The 23,663-nt window shown below is 38.0% G+C and overlaps 4 protein-coding genes and 1 non-coding gene across 5 annotated transcripts in view; 2 read left to right on the top strand and 3 right to left on the bottom strand.

Moving 5' to 3' along the window:
- The window catches only part of LOC148742367 (uncharacterized), a 63,816-nt gene that overhangs the window by 18,284 nt on the left and 21,869 nt on the right, over positions 1-23,663 (bottom strand). Inside the window, exon 2 of the mRNA XM_088755685.1 lies at positions 1,348-1,419. The gene's annotated coding sequence lies outside the window, so the exon portion shown is untranslated. The remainder of the gene's footprint in view (positions 1-1,347; positions 1,420-23,663) is intronic.
- Positions 2,853-6,862, top strand: LOC148742370 (uncharacterized). Its single transcript, XM_088737240.1, has 4 exons — positions 2,853-3,322; positions 3,429-3,592; positions 3,631-5,072; positions 5,548-6,862. Exons 1-4 carry the CDS (start codon positions 3,091-3,093, stop codon positions 6,314-6,316), a joined length of 2,607 nt encoding a protein of 868 aa, XP_088593366.1. The 5' UTR covers positions 2,853-3,090; the 3' UTR covers positions 6,317-6,862.
- Positions 6,445-8,181, bottom strand: LOC148742369 (uncharacterized). Its single transcript, XM_088755437.1, has one exon. It carries the CDS (start codon positions 7,970-7,972, stop codon positions 7,061-7,063), a length of 912 nt encoding a protein of 303 aa, XP_088611563.1. The 5' UTR covers positions 7,973-8,181; the 3' UTR covers positions 6,445-7,060.
- On the top strand, positions 14,731-21,118 carry LOC111346887 (uncharacterized). Its single transcript, XR_015992857.1, has 10 exons — positions 14,731-15,379; positions 15,650-15,818; positions 17,147-17,350; positions 17,657-17,803; positions 18,039-18,184; positions 19,093-19,172; positions 19,397-19,447; positions 19,590-19,602; positions 19,799-19,995; positions 20,797-21,118. It is a non-coding gene; the product is annotated as an uncharacterized LOC111346887 (transcript).
- On the bottom strand, positions 21,405-22,021 carry LOC148742368 (P2X purinoceptor 7-like). The gene has a single exon (XM_088755430.1). It carries the CDS (start codon positions 22,010-22,012, stop codon positions 21,548-21,550), a length of 465 nt encoding a protein of 154 aa, XP_088611556.1. The 5' UTR covers positions 22,013-22,021; the 3' UTR covers positions 21,405-21,547.

The raw sequence follows: 23,663 nt of genomic DNA, 5'->3' as shown, positions 1-23,663 counted from the left end.
GCCTCGCCAGTTACTGTTTGTGCTATTGTTTCGTTTTATCACGCTTTGCCCGCGAGTTTTAAACCTAGCTATTGAAAAAGCTAAAGCCTACAACGGCCGTTTGCGTCCGACTTTCTGCCAAACCATTTAAAATTTAAATCAACAAACCGATTTTTTTTTTCATTGAATACCCCTCGAGTTTTATTGTAGTTTAAGCATTATGACCATGAAGAACATACTCATACATAGCGAGTACTTCGATTCTGAGATAGCGTTCAAGAACTAGAGATTATTCAAATAGAACTAAATCAGCTCACTTTTTTTTTTACTTTTACACATCGGACTGTTATCGGAATGTCACTGTCAGGTTATATTTGTACTGCACTCGAACTAAATTATTACTGAGATGGCAATCACAATGAAAAAGGAGTTTATTAGACTAAAAAAACTAGAGATTATTCAAATACAACTGGATCAGTTCACTTTTTTTCGCTTTTACAAATGGGACTGTTATCGTGTAGTAGAGTAACTTATGAAATTCATAAGGTCGTCGATTTGAGTTTCTATTTACTCTAAAGAGCAGTTACTTGGGATTCACCCCAATCTAAATGTTGTTAACAAAATCAAGAAAGCTGTCGAAGCACCATGTAACAGTGCAAGTGTTTCCATCAGGTTCTTTATCGAGTTAAAGTAATGTTTCGCTTAAGTTATAAATTGCAATAATGCAGGTGCTGTGCGCTCTTTGTTAGACCGCGATCCTAAGATCGTGGCCGACACACGTCGATGTGGTTATCATTTCTAGTGATAGTCAGATCCAGTGTATGGTTACAATCAGTGATCACTTTCGGCAGTTCTACGTTCAATAAAACTTGGCTCTGGACAGTGCAAACTTCGTCAAAATCACTTTTCTGATATGATTTTTACAAATCAAACGAGACTGAATACGATAGTCTATTATCGATTTCTCTCGCCTTGATGAAACCTGAAAAAAGTGCCAACTTTCTCCACATAAAAACGTTTGTTTTCAGTCAAATTTAACCTTCGGGATTCAACAAACCAGAAAGACCATGCCTCAAGCTATGGCATAGATTTCGTACTGCGAGGTTTATAGTTCAGAGTTTCTTTCCAGAGGTCAGCTTCTAGTCCTCGTTTGGCGGGTGATAGATTTGTGAGAGCGGACCGGGGGACATAGGGGCGGGAATGTAGAATTAGACCGGTGGTGTTTTATTGCTCGTCGTTGATTCTTTTCTCCACTGACTCTAAATTTTTCATTTGCAAGGAATGCAATTCTGTGCGAGACTGTTTCTGTCCCTCCCATTACTCGCGTGGATGTTACAGCAGTAATTAAAAATTTATGTCGGTACTTACAGTCTTTGGAGCCCGCTATTACGCCAAAAAACTCCCAGGGATAGGTTCTTTAACTGATTATTGGACAAGTCCCTGTCAATAAAAAATTGTTCTATCAGTGCAAATCTAGCAGATAGCTAGATTTGCACTGTTAGATATCGCTCAGAACTTATACGACTCTTACCGGGTGGAGAGGGCTAAAAAAGCTGCTGATTTGATTTTCACCTCGAATTACATAGGTAAGGATGGGCCTTAACGTTACCGAATATCAGTTAACTTTAATTTCCTATCTCAACTGAAACAAATAACATTGGTCGATAAGGTTTGAAGGAAGGTTTCTTCGATAGATAAGAAGTGGGATTCGTCATACAACTAGCCAAGATAAAACTCTTTGGTAGAAGTATTATATAGACAGATAATTCAAGATTTTCCTGGATTGGTGCATCAAAAGGTAAACGTGAAAATTTAGAATTTTATGATTTTTGTCTCACCATGAAGAATATAACCCACCGGTTTTCGATTATCCTCCCCACCCTCCCCCTCATTCATCATCGATGACTGTTTTAAATAGTTACAGAAATTACTGAAGTCGACAGTGTATTAGAGATCATAGTCCACTTCAAAAGCCACTCCCTCCTCCGTGAAATATTTTATTACCGCCACTTTCGCTAGAATGGTGACAATCCCATCGATAAAATTGTCGTTGCTAACAATGAAAATAAAGCAACATTATCTAAGACTTAACAACGGAGTATTTGGTAAACTGAAGCTTTTCACACATTGTTCTATTGATTTGTGTCATTTTCTTTTACGAGGGTCACTTTATTTTTCCATATCATATGAATATACTCAATGTAACCAACTGATTCTGCAAAAGACCACACTTTCTATCGGTTTACTAATGTAAAAACCCACGCAGGGTGTAAGAAGTCGTAATAAAGTTTACGTCAGCGGTCAAAATTAAAGAAACCCAATGCTCTTTGACTTTTTAGATTTTCTCAGCCTTTACTAGTCTTCAAAACTGAAACAGTCAAGACGGAATATTTCTGAGAATCAGCGAGATGTTTTCGCCGGATTACTGATTTAGGGTTACTGTCAGCAAAAGAGGGTGCCCCCCGGAAAAATCGTTCCATGCGTGTTTCTATAGAAGAAGCCATGAAAAACTATATACCAGTGTAAAGCTAGCGCTTATAGTGCATCTGAAATAACAAAAGTTTTGATAGGTTTTCTTTTGGTTGGCGCGTGCAGGCCTTGAAATACAAAACTGACGGTATCTGTTGAACTGAATCACCAGCCTTCGCGTTACCGCGGACACTCAAACAAACCGGACAGTATCACTCAGCGAATAAAAGGCTAAAAAAAGGATGCGACGCTTTTTCGATATTCCTCTAGGTTCCCGAGGGAATCTATATTAAAGTTAGACAAAAGAAAATGTTTCGACGAATATTCTCGCTAAGTTTCATCAAAATATGACAGAACTAGATACTCTTTTAATTCGTTTAAGTAAACATACATACATACCATAGTTAATTGAGGGGACTGGTTATGAAGCTCGGCGAAGAACAAAGGACTATGTCTTTGTTTACGTTTTTAAAGGTCACGTGACAATGACCGTGCACACATTTTCAAGATGGCGTCGCTTGCCTGTGCGCGTGTTCTCGAACGGTGAAAGCTTAAAGTTAATTTAGAGCGTATTGGAAAAGATTTATTGGTCACACAGGTGTTGAACAGTTAGAGAAGTAGTTTGTGTTTGTGTATTGCGAAATGCCTGGCGATAACTGTGCGGTTTTCGGCTGTGGCTCGTGTAGAAGGACGAAAGGAATCGGGATTTGGAAGCTGCCTTTCCCGAGAAAGGACGAGTACAAGAAGTGGAGACTGGAGTGGCTAAATGAGATAAAGAAGACTCGTGAAGTTGATAGCGATTTCCAGAAACAGATTGATGGTTACAGAGTTTATACATGCGAGAAGCACTTCGCTCCTGAGGACATAGAGATATGTAAGTAATGCCAAATGATAAACAAGCTGATCGTAACATGACAACATAGTGGGGTAGCTTGTTGTTCTTTTGGGCTTCATTCTAATGATCTTTCTTACTTTTCCAGTTCAAACGGCGAAAATGACAAAGAAGAAACCAATGTTTGGGGCTCTACCTGTTCGGAACATGCCAAAGAGAAGCCACGAAACGGACAAGACGACTCGAAGGCCGCCAAAAGTTGTAGTGACTGTCGAGGAGACTACTAGTTGTTCCAGATACTACAAGACCTGTGTAAACGTGTCAAGTCCCTCATAACTCTCAGTGAGTAGACTCAACAAGAACTCGAGGACAGGATTGTCTTAAAGAAAATTCTGCCTTCGTTACAGATTCCAGAGCTCGAAATAGCAATCGATGACAGCCTCGGTTTTACTATTCTTGTTTACGGATGGCAACTACCTGAAGACCATGAACTTTACACTAAAAACTTTAGGTCCATAAACAACATTACAGCATCGGACCTTGTGAAACATGTGGAACGTTGTTTGATTTGCCCTGGAGTAGAGACGAATGTACTTACTGGAAATGTGTTGCCCCATATAATTCCCAGGGTTGTGGATCCCTTGTCCATTGACAGAGAAGACAACAACTTGGATTCGTTTCCAAGCAAGCAATACTGGAGGTCTCGTGGTTGTTCTGTTCTGTGTCATGCTGATGAGCAGTATTGCAGCAGCTGTTCGCAATATCTCCATGCTAGTGACCTATCAAAGAAAGCAAAGCAACGAAAGCTAGCAGAACCTGCACACATCAAGGCTCCAGTGTCGAAAACTGCACCAGAGCGTATTAAACTGACCCTGCAGAATCAGAGGCTAAGATGTGCAGATCTTGAACGGCAACTGGACGAAATGAGAACTGAACTTACTAAATCAAGTGTAGAGGTTGACCCTGAGTTGAGTGATGATTTTGCCACTATTCTTGGGAAATCAGATGTTACTCCTTTTATGAATCTCTTTTGGCAACAACAGAAGAAATTGTTTTCGAGCAGCCCTACTGGTGTGAGGTATCATCCGATGATAATCCGCTACTGTTTATCTCTTGCTGCAAAGTCGCCATCCTGCTACGAAGAACTACGCAGAAGTAAAATCCTCGTTCTACCGAGCCAGCGTACCCTCAAGGACTACCGCAACTGTATCAGACCTACAAGGGGATTTAATGAGAATGTGATCGAGGAGCTGAAAGGCCAGACAGACTCCTACTTTGATGTTCAGCGGTATGTTGTGTTGTTATTTGACGAAATGAAGGTCATGTCCAATCTAGTGTTCGACAAAGTTACAGGAGAACTCATCGGTTATGTTGACCTTGGCGACCCAGATGTTAACTTTGGATTGTTAAAGAAAGTTGATGAACTTGCAACACATGCTCTGGCTTTCCTCATCAGAGGGGTCTGCACACAGTTGAAGTTCAACCTTGCATACTTTGCTACTAATGGTGTTACAGCTGACCAGTTGATGCCACTCTTCTGGGAAGCTGTAGGCATACTGGAGATGACATGTAACCTGTGGGTGATTGGCACAACTTCTGATGGCGCATCTCCTAACAGAAGGTTCTATAGAATGCATGAAGATCTGGATGGCAATGCTGGGAAAGATGTTTGCTACCGTACGACCAACTTGTATGCTCCGCACAGATACATCTATTTCTTCTCAGATACTCCTCATCTCATGAAGACCACAAGAAATTGTCTACACCATTCTGGTTCTGGAAAATGTTCTAGGTAATTATAATAATATCATGACTTAAAGGGCTGTTCATGCTGATGTCATCCATTGTTATTAATGTGCCAACATTCCATTCCAGCTACATTTGAATTTGAATGAAAATACAGTCGAACCCCTATTAAGCGGCCACCTTCGGGGACCTGTCAAGTGGCTGCTTAATAGGGTTGGCCGCTTAATAGGGGTTTCATTTACAGTATTATACTGACAACAAATTTGGGACTTTGATAACTGGCCGCTTAACAGGGGGTGGCCGCTTAATAGGGGTTTGACTGTATATATAACACTAAAAATTCTCAGATGCTCTGAAAAAGATGAGTCAGAAAATTAAATTAAATTTTCTTCACATATATTTTTCTACTCTATTTTTTATATTTATTATTTTATTTTTATTAAAGCATATATTATTTTGTAAGATATAAAATAATTTTTATGTCACTTTTTGACTGATTGCTATTTATTTGGTTTCCCCAGGTATATGTGGAATGATGGCCTATATGTTTTATGGCAGCACATAGCACAACTGTACTACCAAGATGCAGAGAATGGGTTGAAGCTTTTACCCAAGATCACCTACGAGCACATCAAACTCAGCTCCTACTCTTGCATGCGAGTCAATTTGGCTGCTCAGGTTCTAAGCGCAACAGTGGCAGCAGTGATGACGGCCTACAGCACCCCTGATACAGCGGCGACTGCAAGATTGTGTAAGATGATGGATCAATTCTTCGATTGCCTTAATGTTCGCAGTACTACCGAGCATCTGAGAAAGAGAAAGCCACTCCTTGCACCATACACATCCATTGATGACCCAAGATTTCTGTGGCTTGAGGGAGATTTCCTTGATTATCTAAGTGCCTGGAAGGAGAGCACAAAAGACAGACCGGGGAACTTCACACAGAATGCAAGAAGCAGGATGTTCTTATCATGGCAGACGCACGAAGGCCTTAAGATAACCACCCATTCAGTTGTTGAAGCAACAAGGTTTCTGTTGAACGAAGGCATGGACTTTGTGCTAACTGAAAGGTTCTGCCAGGATCCTGCAGAGGAGTATTTTGGCAACCAAAGAAAGCTGGGCAGAAGGAGTGACAATCCTGATATCAGAATGTTTGGCTACAATGATAACACAATCAGGATGCAGCGAGCAATTTCATGCCAGTCTGGGAATACACGCGGTCGAAAAGATAAGAACAGAGCATGGGATAACATTTCTAATGACCCTCTACCCAAAAGGGGTAAACAGTAATTATGTAGTTTTTCTAAAACCATGCAAGATATCATTACTATTGACACAAAATGCTTTACAAATATATAAATATGTATAGGTAATCGCATGATTTTGAGTGCAATTTTGAATAACTACGCGCAAGTAAATTTTTAACTAACAAAATTGCACGAGCGAGTGCAATTTGTAGACTTTGAAAAATTTACGAGTGCTTATTTATTCCAAATTGCACGAAAAAAACATGCGATTACTTGTTAATAATATACATACAAAAATTTAATTTCAACTTTCTGCACTCAAATTCAACTTTCTGCACTGTTTGGGATTATTTGACATGCTCTAAGCCAATTAGCATGCAGACATTTTTGCAGGTATATTATTAAGCCTGAAACAATAATTTTGCCTCAAAAATATTGCATTTTCATACTTGCATTAGCATTCAGTCTTAATTTGCAGTATTCAGTGGTTTGTTTAACTTGAATGGTCAATGCCTCTTTGTAATTGTTAAAGAAACAAGCATGCCAGTTGCATTATATGGTAGCAGTAATAACTGTTAAATATATATATATATATTATTGAAGATTCAGAATAAAATATCCAAAGCTTGAAACCTGTGTTTGTCATATTAAATTATTTTGGTGCTTGATCAGTCCATAGTTATTGACTATGTTATACATCATGAGAGGGTATTTACATTCAACACATGCCGTGTAAGATAACAGCAACTTTAACAATTCAATATTATTCAAAAATTTTAAAACTGATCTAAGGTTGTCTTTCTTTTCCACAATCGTTACTGGCTCTCGTGATTTCCTTGCGAAGTGCTTTAGCCTTAACTTGCTTTGCTTTCATTTTATGTTTCTGTATCACATCTTTGGCAAAAGAAAAGGAACGTACTCTCACAAATAAGCTAACAATATTTTGTAATACGTCCTTGCCAACATTCTTACAGATGACCAGTTCAGAATCAGACACCAATGTGTTGTATGCTGAAACTGTTGCAACATCATTAATAGACTTCATTATGATACTGTTGATGTCAATACTCTGTAAGCCAGACTTTGTTGTGGCAGCCCTAAAATAGTTTTCTGTTCTTAAAAATATTGTTTGAGCACTTTTTGTGATACTCCACAAACCCCCACGATTCAAACAGTTAATGAGTTTCTGAGTGTCTTTAACATTTTCAGCCTCATCTTTACATTTCCCAGCCTTCAGTAAAGAAATCGCTTGTTCACTTTCTGCTGATTTAGAGATCTTTGAATTGACATGCTTGTTATGTAACTTTTGAAGCACATAACCTCCAAGGTATTGCAGCCCAGCCATTTCTTGCTCTAATAATGGAACATTTGTAGCTTCTAAATTAGAAGTACTCGTAGCAGCCTTCTCTTTACTGTATGATAACATATGATCAGCAACTTTGGTAGATAGCAGTGTAGCTGCATTTCGTGACAATCCCTCGAAATACTTCATGGCATTCAGTGGCACAGCTGAGTAGAACTTTGTGTAGAACTTTTCAGCATCTCCATTTTTAACTAAACCTTCATAAGTCTTTCGGAGTTCACAGAATTCCAATGTTTGTTCCCCAAGTTTTACAAAAACATACGATCTAAGCTCGTCCCTTAAGCCTTTTGGGAAAACCTTGTTATCAGCGAGTTTGAGCTTCACTTCGTCGACCATATTTGCCAAGATTTCAGCCGTAAAAGTCTCGCTTTTTTCTTCATCCTGTCTCGCAGAGTCTTCTTGGTGCTTTAGGGATGTGTGCCTTTTCAGACCTCCCTTGCTCTTGTACGTTTTCTTGCAAAGGTCGCAGATTAGTCGGCTGTTTTGGACCTATTCACGAAAGCACATATATTTCGAGATTAGAACTGACCCGCTTTATAAGTCCAAAGTTGTCCTTATAAAGAATTATCAAACACTGTTATATCTTACCTCACTTACTGCTTCACTAAATTGCTCTTGCACAACTTCTTCAGCCTCTAGTATATCAATAATGGCATCGAAATCGTCTCCGAATAAAAAGAGATCGTTCACGTCCGCCATGTTGTTTTGGAATGTGCACGGTCAATGTCACGTGACGGGCTAAAGCAACATAAACTCAGGCGCCTTTGTTCTCTCCTCTGTTCTTCGCCGAGCTTCATAACCAGTCCCCTCAATTAACTATGGTAAAAGGTAACAAAGGTAACAAAGGTCCAAAGGTAACTAGCGTAAAAACAGACATCAAGGTTTCGGTCTCCAATGGAACTGATTTTAGGTTTTTGTCGCGCATCAAGGACAAAATGTCAAGAGTTCAAAAAAGTGAGCGATATTTATTATTTACTTAAATTTTTATAATTATTTGTATCTTGTGGTCAGAAATGTTTGCATGTTAAGAAGCGCGGTATCTCCCTTTAGCGCTTTCTCACATTCTGCGTTTTACTTGCGCGTGTTTTAGTGCGTAATAAAGTTCGTAGTGGAAGGATTTTTGATAGTGTTCTCCTGTCTAAGTAATCTTTGTTGGATGTTTTTTTAAATCTGCCATGCTTGATATGGAGAAGAAACTACAGAGTTTAGGGTTTGAATCAATCAATTCAAACAATCACTTTATTCAAACTCACACGAACACAGTGTACTAGAGAAGATTATAATTATTACAGAATTGTTACAAATATCAATATAAGGAATACAGTACAATAAGAGAACAGAAAAAAATAAAAATAATTTACAATTCATTGTCACTAAGGATATCTAACAGTTGAAGAAGGAGAGAAAGAAAAGAAAATTTTTTTGGGACCACTGATAAACAAAAGAAAGAATCTCAAAATAAATTATGTCAGAGAATTTTGAAGAGGTTGAGAGATTTCAGCAATGATTCTGAGTGTCATGCTGCTTCAGAAAATGTCATAACTCTGAGTATACGCTTTTGCAAAGTAATCAATGGCTTTAAATAAGTGGGATAGGTTAAACCCCAAACTAGGATACCATATGCGAGAAAGGGGTAGATTAGTGAGAAATAAAGCATATGAAGTATATCAATGCCAACATAGTAACTCAATTTTGAGAAGGTTCTTACAGTTTTTGACAGTTTTAGGCAGAGCTCATCAATATGAATCTTCCATGTCAGACTTGAGTCAAAGGTAACACCTAGATATTTTACCGTGGAAACTTGTTGGATATTCAAACCATCAATAATAAGGTTAAATGACTTGCGTGGTTTTATTTTTGAGAATGTAAGAGAATAAAATGTTTTGAGAATACTAAGTGCTAGTCAGTTAGATTTCATCCACTCTGCAACTGCTTTTAGCACACAATTTAACTTTAGTTCAAGATTGTTAAGGTTCTTACTAGAGCAGTAAATGTTAGTGTCATCTGTTAATAAGTGAAAGGTGAGCAATTTTGAAGCATTAGGTAACGAAGTCATTGATTTATAACAAAAACAAAAAGGGTCCAAGAACAGATCCTAGAGGAATCCCACAAGTGACTGATGGGGAATCAGTGTCATGACCATTAACACACACAAATTGTTCTCTGTTGGATAGATAACACTGAAACCAATCATAGTCTTTACCTCTTTCTCCATAATGATGCAAGTTCAACAAAAGAATAGATTGATTTACTCTATCAAAGGCTTTTTATAAATCAATGAAAATACCACAGCCAAACTCATTGTTGTCAGTTGAGTAACAAATAGATTCAGTGATACTTATGAGTGTGTGATTGGTTGAACACTTCTGCCTGAAGCCAAAATGAAGTGAGTTGAGAATATCATGACATTCAAGATAACCATAGAGGCACTTATACATAGCTTTTTCATATATTTTCCTTAAACCAGATAGCACTGATATTGGCCTATAATTATCTTTGTCTTGTCTAGAGCCTTTCTTGAAAACCAGAGTACCTCTTGTCAATTTAAGTTCATTTGGAAAAATGCCACAGAGAAAAGAATCATTAATTAGGGACGAAAGAAGTAGAGAAATAATTATGGTTTTAAGAACTTTAAGCAATCTGACTGGAATACTGCAAGGACCTATAGATTTGTTATTGTCCATTTGAGATATGTAAGTTATAAGACCTTCCAATTCTCACGATGTCGTCGTGAGACTCACGATTTCAAGACTCATCTCATGGTCTCACGATTTAACTTCGAAATCTCACAGTTTTCCACAGTGAACTAGACGCTCGAGGAGCATTCACTCGGGCTTCGTTTAAAGCTAATATAGCATTCGCACAAAACACGAGTACAATTCTAATATACATTCTATGACAGTATTAAATCATCATGTCTTCTATTAAGTATACTTAAAACTCCATGGGAAAGAGAAACCAACATTCACGATGTATCGCTTGTATAATAGTAATATTGGTTATGTACGAAAGACCAAATCGTACTTTACAAGTATTGAACCCAATAAAAACCAATAACAGAAACAGGATATTTAACGGGAGAGCTAAGCTTAACTATTTAACCTTACTATTCAAGTTGCTACTGTCCGTATCCTAATCCAATTGGCTGTTGTTGGCGCCACCTTCGAAGTTGTGTTCGCGAACATTCTAATTTTATCAGCAAGTGAGGTGTTCGTCATAGTTTGTTGTTACATCGGCTGTTCTAGTTTTGCCAGAGTTTTCGTAATTTGAACTCACATATGGCTCATTTGTTATCTCGCAAGAACTAGTATGAACTTTGCACACTTGGCTAGCTTTCGAGCCATAGAGTTCGTGGACCGGCCCATTCCGAAAACGCCCGACATCATTTAGCGTGGGCCCACCACAAACAGCGTGTGCGTTTCTATGTGAGATGAGCGCATAAGACAGGAATCTTCACCGCATGGTCTTCACAGAACACAGCATTCTGTAAATTATGTTATTTACAAAGAGAGAGTTCCTGACAACATAACGAAAGTTGTCACACTCTCATCCCCAGTTTCCGCAGTTTAAACAAGGAACGCCTGGGCCTATGACCCCCCTTTTGGCGACTAACAACGGCTTGCATTTTAAGACTCGGGCTTTCCTACGAAAGCCCGATTAATTACAATCCCAATCAGATACGACCTAAACTCAACTCAATTTATAAAATAATAGTTGCGAATGGCCACGTGCACTTCTCCTCACTGGGAATCTCGGCCGAGCTATTTTTAAACCTCGCTCTGAGGTCCAATCAGAGCGTGAAGTTCCTTTGGAAGGCTTTATTTTATGTGTTCAGTATGGCGGAACGGACTGAGCGATCCTCTGAAAACGTCCAAGACCCTCCTGTCGATGTTTCATGCAATGATGAGCACAAATGAGCGCCACATAATTAAGGTATTTGTTTGTCTAATTTGTGTTAATTAATGCTAAAAGGGCACTAATTATGGCAGTTTGAATACTGCTACGTTTAAGTATTAGCGTTGAGATTCATTCGTTTTGAAACATTTTTTGTAAATCTCACTATTTGGTCCTGAAAATATGTCTTGTAGTTTTTTATCAGCTGAAACACAATGGATACATCTCCTAAAAATACTTGGCAAGTTTGTTGATGTTAAAGACTATATATTCAGATCACGAATTAGTTAAACTGAGAGGAAAAGTCAAGGTTGATTCAGAGTGACCCAGTGACATGTGTCAGCTTTTAAGGCGCTTTCTAATGAGCAATGCTGCTCCCTTAGGAAAAATTTCAGACTGGTTTCAGAGTTCAATACCAGCAGAGAGATTCACCACATAATATTTGTAAATGTTAGTTTGACTTGAAGATGCACCAGTGTATTATTGATCAAATAATCACTTGTGAAAAATCAGTTAATGATCCAGAACTGGGACTGCTTGTCAACAAACAGATTCATAAGCACTCTCAAACTCGGGTAAAAAAATCAAAGATGGAATGCAGATTTAATTATCCACAGCCTCCGATGAAATCAACTAGCATTTTACATCCTATTGGCAGTGATGTTTCTGAAAGTGACATAATTAGAAAACATAAAGAAAATTGAAAACATATCAGTAAACATTAGAATGATATGAAAGGCGGATAACATCAGGTTTGGACAATTGCTAATAATCTGGACATCACTGAACAAAACTCAACTATTATCTTGCTATTTGATCCAACCTAAATTCTCCCACCATATTTCTCAAAAGAAATCCCAATGAACAACTACAACAGTGTCTGTCTAAGTGCATTGAGAGCAAATATGAATATAATTATAGTTTGTTTTGGATGTTTATGGTTGTGCAATGTACATAATGTATCATACATTTCAAAAGCCCAGAAGGGAATGAGTCAGCTTTTTACAACAAGCATGTGAGGAGGCAAAGAAAGGAAATCGGAATTGCAGCATAAAGGAGCAAGAGTGAGATATTGAGAATAAATTTTTAAATAGTGGGGAGATCAGTGCTCAAGAGGCAGTTAATTTATATAATTATAGTTCTTCAGCTACCAACAACGAAAAGCTCTAGAGAGGTGATTTTTATCACCACTTCATCTTTTGAAACCAATGAATGAAATAGAAGAAATGGAGGATGACTCTGAAGACATTCACTCTACTGCATGGTCTTATTAAGAGCTACATAGAAAGACCAACAAGCATAGAGAATGTTACTGGCTGATTGGGCTGCATTGTATAATTCACCCAAAAACTCATTTGGGAAAAAATCTAAAAGTTTGAACACAGATAACCTCCTACTTGAAACAGGGAAAGATGATGATGATGATGAATTTGCTGATTTAGACCTCAGACTTTAGGCAAGCACAATGCAAAAATTGCAAAACCATTTAGCAGCATGTAAAGCCTAGAATAATTAGAAGACTGTTTGGTTCAATGTGAAATCCTACTCTGAAGAACATTTTCGTGAACTTATAATATAATGCTTTTTACTTGTTGGCAAAATGAAAAAGCTTATTTAATAGGCAGTAGCTCTTCATATCAAGAGCATTTCCTTCTTTTGAAAGAAAAATTAGACAAACAAATGCATCAGTATGCTGTCTGCAGTGAAGATATGAATGACATTGAACAGCATTTACATCACACAGAAGTTAGTGATTCCCAGTATGACTTAGTAGCACCAAATGCACAAAGTGTTGAACTGCAAGATGAAGGAAGCTCTTGGTAATGAAGATTTACATTCTAATTTCAATGAACATTGACCTTTCAGATGATTTCAAAATTCCTTCCACATCATGCCACATTATGAGCCACCTATATTAAGTGAATTACCAGCTAGATGATGATTATCGTGGAATGGTTCAGATTTTAAATAAAAAGGAAAAAGAACTATTTTTATCACATTTTGTACCAGATTGAAACCACAGAAACACCTTTTTATTGCTTTCTGAGTTAAGTGGAGCAGGTGCGGGCCAATCATGATGATCTTCTAAAAGCCTTGTATCAGGCAGCCCTTAAGTATTTTAACACAAGAGCTGACAATGATATTCATCAAATTAAGGTCTTACTATTAGGTTCAACTGGGAAAGCTCAGCCTCAGCAGCTTAAAACATTAAAGCTAACACTTATATTCACTGTGTATTTGCTATTGCTGTCCATGTGTCATTGAAAAATTACAAACATCTAGACTCAAGTAGACAAAACACCTTGAGAACTCACTTTGGAGCTGTCAAATTGATATTCTTGGATGAAATTTGAATATGTTTGTCATACAGCTTAACAATAGGTTTAAAGATAGTAAGAGTTGCAAAGATGATTTTGGTGGTGTTTCTTTTATCATCATTAATGATTTGTTCCAGTTGGAACCAGTAATGGATGACTACGTATTTAAAGACCTCCAAAATTCAGTTAACACAGTTCTTGCTCCAATTCTATGGCAATAGCACTTTTCATTGTTTGAGCTCACTGAGATCATGTGGCAAAGTGATAGCAAGTTGTTGGCAGAACTTCTTAACTAGGTTATGTGTAGGTAAACACACGTCAGCAAGTGTAAAACTGAAAGAAGTAGTTGTGCAAGAAGACACAAACAACCCATTTGATGCACCCCACCTATATAAACAAAATGCAAACTAAAGTAGATTAATTAATTTAATGATGAAGTACATAATGTAGCTATAGGAAACAAATACAGAATCACAGCACTATAGACAGTGTTATTGGAACTAACTCTTCTGAGGTTTGAGGAAAAATATTAAGACAAATTTCAAATGACCCAAGAAAAACTGAGCAGTTGGTATTGAACCTCTACCTTGCTGAAGGTGAATTCAGCTTGTAATGAATATGTGAACTGAAGATGGCATGACAACTGGATGGTGCTGGGAATATCATCAAAGTTGTGCAACTAAATCAGCAAAGCAAACATTCTTGCATAGTTTGGGTACAGTTTGATCACTCAGGTTGTGGTAAAAAAGCTACACATGAGGACAGACATCTCTATACCCAAGGAATTGACCATGGGGCATGGACCCCAGTAAAACCTGCAGTTACAGTACAATTTTTTGTTGGTAAAAACAAAGCAACTCAAGTTGTCAGAAAACAGTTTCCATTATGCACAGCAGCAGCAAAAACAGTTCATAGATCACAGGGGGATACTGAAACTAAAATTGTTGTCAACTTAAGTACTAAGAGAACCATTCCACATGTACACTCTGTGGCACTATGTAGAGTTACCACCTTAATGAAGGCTTATATATAACTGATCTCTTTAAAGACGAAATTGTTATCCATGCCACTGCTGAGAAAGAAATGGAGTGATTAAAGGCCCATTTCCAGCCGAGCTGCCTTGCGCGCCCGGATCATTTTTCATATATACGCCATTTTCCTCGTAGTTGTGGAATCGCTTTGATATCTTCTTGCATCTTACTAATTAGGGCTTTCAAAGTTCCATCTTAAATCGTGTGCGAACAACAAACTATCGTAGCATCGATATCAGTAGTTTTTAATTCTTACATGTATGATGGTGAAAAACGTTATTTGAAAAGTTGATGCCACCGAAGAAGCGGTCAAGAGGAAGGATGAGTCTGCCAGGCTCGGCAAACTGGTTATTCGACTTAGAGAGTCTGTGTATGATTTATGGAGGGCAAGGAAAATAACCATGGGTTTCGGCAACACTACAGACAGTGCTTTTGCAGAGATGCTTTTGCATTGTTCCTACGATGGAACTAGAGACTCGATCTGGGGATATTTTTTCGAGGTGAGAATTATAATAATTGTTATTTGACTGATTTTTACTAGAGATCCTGAGATATGTATGTAAGCGATCTCATTTGTACAAGCCATTATTCTATAATTGAAATGAGTAAAGTAAGTCAGTTCTGGCCAGTATTGGTTATTTGTTTAAATGCTGAAGCTGAATGATTCCCTTCAACATCAGGTAAGCTTTTATACAGACAAGTATACAAGTTTATACAGACTCGATTTATAATTTTTAAGTCATATATTTAGCCGCAAAATTGCTTACTAGCTAGCTATGTTCTTCACCAAATCTATGTTTTTCTTTTTGATAGTGTCTGTGAATGACTATAGCAGTAGCCTCCCAGCTATGTCCACTCCAGTTCGTGCAGACGGCCCTCAGTGCCCAGATTTGCCTCCTCTTAAAAACGGATTGGAACGTCAAGTACAGTCTCTGACAGGTACTATATTTTTGAAAAATGGCAGTTATTAAAAGAATTTGGCACAGTGTTTTTAAAATGTATATATATATATATATATATAACTAACTGCAGACAGTACTGTTTCGGCCTTCTGGGCCTCATCAGTGCAGTGCTAATGCTAGGATGGGGGAGAACCGAGACGATCACCCCAAACGACCCAACCTTTGTGGTATCGTCTAAGCCATGCCAGAGTGCTCAAACTAGAGTAAACTAGCGAGCATGCGCAAAATGACACTCACGCTACATGTACAGAATATAAAGATTCATAAGTTTGAGTATTTTGGGAGTGTCTCCAAAATTCAGCACATAATTCCCAAATTTGAGGATCAGAACTGTTATTTGCACATGGTTTTGCTCGAGGAGCATTTGTTCAAGCTCACCCCCCCCCCCTCCCCTGTCCAACCACATACAAACAGCATTAACATATTTTTAGGCTCTTTCATCGACATACAACTCTTACTGCAGCATGCTCATGAGAAGTCAACATGTCCCAGATCTACACAGGTATACACAGGGTATACATTATAGCCACATGTGAGCATACCTTTGTTCCAGCTTTAGATATTGGTGGTTGTCGAAGGCTGAGATGGCAAGGACACTTTCAGCTGCTTCACTTGCATTGTCACTGTCTGCACTATCATTTTGATCAGGACTAAGAACAGAATATGGATTCCCTGCCAAACTATATATATATATATATAAATATATAAACTATATATATATATATATATATATATATAGATATATAACTGCAGACAGTACTGTTTCGGCCTTCTGGGCCTCATCAGTGCAGTGCTAATGCTAGGATGGAGGAGAACCAATATGGTCACCCCAAACGATCCAACCTTTGTGGTATCGTTTAAGCCATGCCAGAGTGCTCTAACTAGAGTACACTAGCGAGCATGCGCAATTGCAGAGCAATGACTCATCCTAGTTAGAGTGCTCAATTTGGACATGAAAGCAAAGCTTTGTATGCCAAAGAGCTATATAGATATATACATATATATATATACATATTAAAATATATATCCAAATATTAAATATATATCTATATTTAATATTTTCTTCTGAGTTTTTGTGCCGAATAGCTTTTGCTACAGTAATTATTAGAGATACTGGGATATGTGATTCAAACAAAACGTGATTTTTGTACAGTTTGTATTGGTTGTGACTCTTTTTTCATGGACCTTTTTGGTGGTTGATTCCAGAAATTTAAGAGCATACAAAAAACAGTACCAACATGTGTGATAATTATTTTTTGGATGGCTGCAAGTATTTTACACTTTATTGTTTTTATTGTATTCAAGTTTTGTTGATATCACTGGAGATCCAGAGAAATCAAGGTTGGAGGTGTTTGCACAAACCAATAACAGTTTGGCAGGGAATCCATATTCTGTTCTTAGTCCTGATCAAAATGATAGTGCAGACAGTGACAATGCAAGTGAAGCAGCTGAAAGTGTCCTTGCCATCTCAGCCTTCGACAACCACCAATATCTAAAGCTGGAACAAAGGTATGCTCACATGTGGCTATAATGTATACCCTGTGTATACCTGTGTAGATCTGGGACATGTTGACTTCTCATGAGCATGCTGCAGTAAGAGTTGTATGTCGATGAAAGAGCCTAAAAATATGTTAATGCTGTTTGTATGTGGTTGGACAGGGGAGGGGGGGGGGGGGTGAGCTTGAACAAATGCTCCTCGAGCAAAACCATGTGCAAATAACAGTTCTGATCCTCAAATTTGGGAATTATGTGCTGAATTTTGGAGACACTCCCAAAATACTCAAACTTATGAATCTTTATATTCTGTACATGTAGCGTGAGTGTCATTTTGGAAGAACTCCACAGGAGTGACATGTCCAGTGAAGAGGTTGTGGAAGAACATAGTGAGTTTGGCGAGTGGAGTTTAGGTGAAAATGAACCTTATGAGACTACTGATGGTACTCAACGTTTTAATGAAGCTAGGTATGTGATGTTTGGTTATTTCATAGGTATAAACTGGAACAAATAACTCTTGTGAACAGACTATGCACAACTGTACAGACAGTTATTATCTTGTCATAATTGTTACACATGAAATTCTTATAAGCACTTCATGTTAAAATGAACCACTAACATTGTCAGATGTTTCATTATTATTATTATTATTTCAGTGAATTTATTTTCATGAATAAAATATTTATTTGATGCTTATTTACAGCATGGACATCAGCTCTGAGGAAGATGAGAGGACACTGACAATGATTGATCCTCTATAGTATGGTGACAGTTTTGTCAGTAGCCATGCAATCCAATGAGGATGAATGTGTAGCTGGTGATGAGCCTGGTCCACAGCCAGAGGAGCAGGTGGTTGAAGGCTCAAAGTCAGTAAAGAAAAACAAAGAGAAAACCTTGAAAAAGCTAGAAGAAACATTTTCTCAGTTGACTGATGTGAAAGACCTCAAGGTATACTTTGCTTTACACTCGCGCATGAGGGTGATTGTTTCCATCAATAAGTTGGTCGAACTATCCACAGACACATGTGCTTTCATTAGTGGAGGGAAAGTTTGTGGAGAAGTTCTCTGTGTAACACAAGATGTCACCTCCATTGGATCACGAGTTGAGACCACAAGGAAATGTAGAAATGGGCACAGCCAAAAATGGATCTTCAGAGGTCCTGGGAGCAAAGCACAATTCAGATATTTATCTTAATGATAATTTGTTGGCTGCAGCGATAATAATTTCTAAAGTTGTCATTGACATGGCTGTTGTTGACAAGAGAGAAACTGGTGGCAACTCTGTCACTATGGAAAAGGAGGGTGTTCGACGACTCTCGGAAAAAATGACCACTGTTCTTCCTTTTAGTGAAATAACGACAGATGCTTCATCCTCTATCATAAAAATTGGTGTGCGAAATGAAAGATACATTGGTTAGGGATTTATCTAAGAAATATTTTTAGTGTAGTCAGAAGTAATGCACTTGTAGGCAAGTGATCACTTTATCTTTACAAGCAAATTCTGTTGATAAACTTGATTATTACAGAATATGTAATAACAAATGCTGGATTCAAATGAAGTTGATGCTTGAAATTTTAATTAAAGTAGACACACATCAGATGTGATATATCTGAACTTTCTGTCTATGAAAGAATCATTACCTGCAGTCTTCATTTTTACAAGGACATAAAATGTCTCATAGAGCTATATGTGTGGCTGTGGTTTAATTTATGTCAGTGATTGTAATGCTGCTTGTATATTGTTTTATTTCTTGACAGATAAATTTCCACAACTAGAGTTGCTCCACTCGCTTGACATTTGGCATAAAGCCAAGAAATTTAGCAAGTGTATTCACCAAGTAGGTGGCTGTTTCATTTTCTTATTAAAAAGTGATGATGGATGACGATACATTTCTCTGACTAATAAACACTTATCACATATTATTTATAGGAGACCAGTATGGCTGAATTCCCAGAAAAATTATTTTAGGGGCAAAATAAAAAAGAATTCAAGAACATTTTGTGATGAAATTGGAAGCAACTAATGATTCCTAACAGATAAGTTACTTTGTTTTTGTTGCAGGCTGCTCGAGTTAAAGGATGTGAATCACTTAAAGAGTGGATTGATGATGTTGTGAGTCATTTTTGGTTTTGCTGCCAAAACTGTGAAGGACGTGTCAAAGGTAAAACAATAGAGAGATTTTTGATTTACTCCTCAATCAAAAACTTTATTTAGACATTAATACTCCTTTCACTACAATTGATCACACTTGCAGTCCTCCCTATGCAGTGTGTATGTAGTGTCCTCTTCTTTGGTAATGCTTAATTATAAAGGATTCAGATGTGACAGTGTTTCACAGCCAGATGTACTTAAATTCAATTACACAAGTCATGGGAATGTTTGAAACCTCCAAATCAACAGTATTGCATACTTTTTGTGTCTACTGAGTGGCAGGTTAGACTATTTTGAATCATCCATTTGCAGGAAGTTTGGTTTGGGGTACTACATCATGTTTGTGGTGAGCATAACTGGGCAGAAGGTGAATGCAGGCATTACCCAGAGGAGACACCATCAAATGGAAAGACCTACCTGAAGAAATCTTCAAAAGCTTTGGCAGCATTAAGAAAAGTGGTCCTTGATAAGAAGTGGCTTAGTAACTTGGCATTCTATGTTCGTTTCAGGTTCGTCTCCAGTTATATCACTAGCCGTACAATATTATTAGGTCATAAGCAGAAGTTAAAACTGGAATTAGATTGGGGTAATTAAATATATGGTACTGTAAGTGGGAAGGAGAATAACACTACACAGTCAATTAACGGATTTTAGTTATGTTTCTTTCATTCCTCTTGTATCAGTGGAATTTAAATTTTTTTAAGCCTAGAAGGGAGAGCGAATTTGGCTCAAAAGATCATCAGGTTTCAGTAATCAGGGATAACAGTTATTGTTGTACAACTGAATGTAGGGAAGAATCACAGTGTGAGATTTATTCTTTTGAAGGTGTAGTCTGATCGTCCGGGTGAGTGTAGTCCTGAGAAGGACTGTTGTCGGTGGCAGTGACAGTCACTGCCACCGACAACAGTCCTTCTCAGGACTACACTCACCCGGACGATCAGACTACACCTTCACATGTTACCCCCGGGTTCAAACCATTTACTGCATTTATTCTTTTCTTTGGAGGGTTAGGGGGGGGGACAAGTCAAGTAGACAGACCATTGTCTTAATTGATTAGTTGTATGATCTGTGTTTCTTGTAGGCACACAAGTGTTCTTGAAAGCTGCAATACTATGCTGACAAAATGTGCTCCCAAGAGAATGGCATTCGAGCAAGAAACTTAGAACTTACATTTCAAATGACTCGTATGATGATGATTATTTATAGTGGACCGGCTCTTTTGAATTGATCATGTTAGTAGTAAGAGTTGTATAATGTTAATTTGTAATCATAGCTGAAAGAACCCCGTCTTTTGACTTGGTGTTTTTTAGGTATCCTTACTTCATCATGCGTATTATGCTGGCTGCCATCAACCACAATATGCATCTTTGTAGAGGGCAGCAACTGAATGCAGCTGGAGAGGAGCGTGGCCACAGAAAGTACTCTAAGCGCACACAAAAATTCCATGCAGAGACTGTCAAGGAAGAGAAAGGGTACTCCTATTTCCCCTTTCTCATGGCCAAAATGTTGAAGGTCAGCGTTGTCTTCTGGAGGGAAGCTTTTCTCAGACAACTGATGACAATGACAGTATGTCTTCAACCCAAAGCAGATTGCTCCCACTATTGCCATGAAGGCATGAGCACCCTCTACTGAGGAATTGATGAAAGGGCCATCTCGTCTTGCTAAGCCGCCTTTGAAAAAGTGGAACAGTTCAACTGGGGAAGCAGCTGATCATTTATATTTCTTCTTCTAAAATATTAAACGTATTACACTTGTAAAGATGAAACACATTCAAACATTGTTTCATCGTAAATTACAGGAACATGTTTTAATACCAGTGATCATAATGTCTCTTTGGGAGAGTTATTTTTGTAGAGACAGACTTTATCCAGCTTATGGTTGCATGAAATACAATTGGTTAATTTTTTTAATCATAAATTGGGGAGAAAATAACCCTGTCTTTTTTTAAACACTTAGCATGCACTACTTCTAATGCAAAGCATAGAACGGACTACTTCACAATACAAGTGTGAATGAAATTGGAAAAAAATATGGGAGTACTTCTTACTCTCGCAGAACTATTTATCTGTTTCTGTATCCCATATATTGACCATCTGCTGAGGGATATATTCTTCTTATTGACAATACAACACATGAGGGCACTACCCTCCTATTGCCCCGGCCGAGTTTGCCAAACCTCCACAGAACAAACTGTCGATAGGCGGCTTTCCTGAAACTCTCCATGGAGAAATTGAATTCATCTGCCCGAATGTCGCAGCGAGCCTTGATGCAAACCTCAAGGATGTCCCTGTCTAGACAAATATTGTTGAATGCCTGAAATCTTGTGATACAGGTCACCCTCTTGCAACAAACATTTTCGATTTCATTCGGCATTGGCCTACACGCATTACATTTGCACCACTCGGGAGAAGTGTCACCAGGACTTGGAGGGGGAAGGGGAAGTTCATTCTTTTCTTGAAGAAGCTTCTTGGCAAAGTCTAAGCTTCCCCTCCCCATAGCCAAAACATTACTTAGAAGGTAAGCCATGTCTTATCTCTGAAGAGGGGCAAGAAATTCCTGTAAAAAAGAAATTATGAAACATCAATCTACTTTCTTGTTTCCGGCAATTGTACTAAAATACCTTTACATGTAAACGTCATATATTTACATTTTTTTTAAAACCTCTACATTAGGTCAGAACAGTTTGTCACTCGAATCCTTTCTCGTTATAGAGGTGTCTAGCTGGTGAGAGTACATAGTGTGCCCGTAGGTAAATGGAAATTTCTCCCAGCCTGGCTTTTAGAAATGAGCTTTGTGGTATGTACCAAGTAGTTTGATGGACTTGAAGGCTAGTATGGCAAACAGTGTTGTCAATTATTTTGCATGGATAGCATGTCAAAAGTTAGAGGACGCCTCATTAATATGAGCTACTACTCTCTTTGGGTACGTTATTCCATGTAGGCTTACTGCAACATGTTCCTTATGCAATTTGTAAAACGGATTTTATACACACCTCGATTTGAGTCATAGATAATTGAACTTCTCTTGCAAGCTGTACTTCTCCATCGGGATCAATGGCTTCATGTTCGTTTTCTTGGGTATTCTCACGAGCCTAAGGAAGACACATCACGATGTTAATCTTGATAAGGCTTTAATTTCTATAGGATAAATGAACTTCTTAAAAGCTGTGAGCTATGATTCGCACTTACCTTGTTTTTGCATTTCGAATGAGGACATCTGCACCGAGTCGAGCAATTCTTGTTCACCGCTTTACACAAACAGAAACCCTGACCTTTCTTTCGGGCACAGGCACCTTTACAGTTACATATCATCTGCAACACTAAGTGAAAAGAAAATTTTTAAGCCAGGAAATGATAGGAAAGAAATTAACACAATTTGAAGCAACATCAAATGAAATGGTTGCATGTGGCTTTACCGATCTGTCACCCACCTCTTGATCTTCCGCAATCTCCTCTTCGCTCCCCGCATAGATTCTTGACCCGTAGGCGTTGAATCCCACATGTACTTGCAAATCAATAGATTCGTCTGTTTCCATAATTACTAAAAGTAGGAACTCCTGCTTTCTTCGCACATCGTGATGTATCTTGTTTGGAAAAGGCCGGGCGACGGGATTATAATAGTCGACCAATCAGAGTTCGCCATTTAACAATAAAGCGCTTCAAAAACAAAAACAAACAACTGCAAAGGATCTCGAATGAAAATAGGCCATTAAGAACACCAGTACTGCTAATTTATATCAACAGTACTTCTAAATTTATATCACCACTTAATGGTAAAACTAGTTCAAGTCTAAAACTCTGTTACCTGAATGCAAGATCACTGCGTAGACACAAGACAATGCAAAGACTTGAACTATTCAAGTTCTGATATCACTATTTCTGCACAAACAAGATTTAGTTCCCAAGACTCTTTTGACAAATATAATATACTCGCTTAAAATCTCTTTTGAAAGTACAGTCCTTATACATACTTTAGTCTTGGATCAAGACCTTTTGGTGGTACAGCTGTGTTTAGCAAAATCCCATATTGCCCTGGATATCCCTACTGTCAAAATGTACATGGTATTGAAATAACTGGGACTGAAGTCACAATTTGTGAGAACTGTACAGTCTTGGGTATTTATTGCTCTCCAAAAATTCCCAGAGGACAACTTTGTCAAGCAGTCTCAGAAGTGTTA

Source organism: Stylophora pistillata, chromosome 1, assembly GCF_964205215.1.
Source record: "Stylophora pistillata chromosome 1, jaStyPist1.2, whole genome shotgun sequence".
Taxonomy (NCBI): domain Eukaryota; kingdom Metazoa; phylum Cnidaria; class Anthozoa; order Scleractinia; family Pocilloporidae; genus Stylophora; species Stylophora pistillata.
The sequence above is the reverse complement of the archived record's forward strand: the minus strand, read 5'-3'. Positions and strand labels throughout refer to the sequence as shown.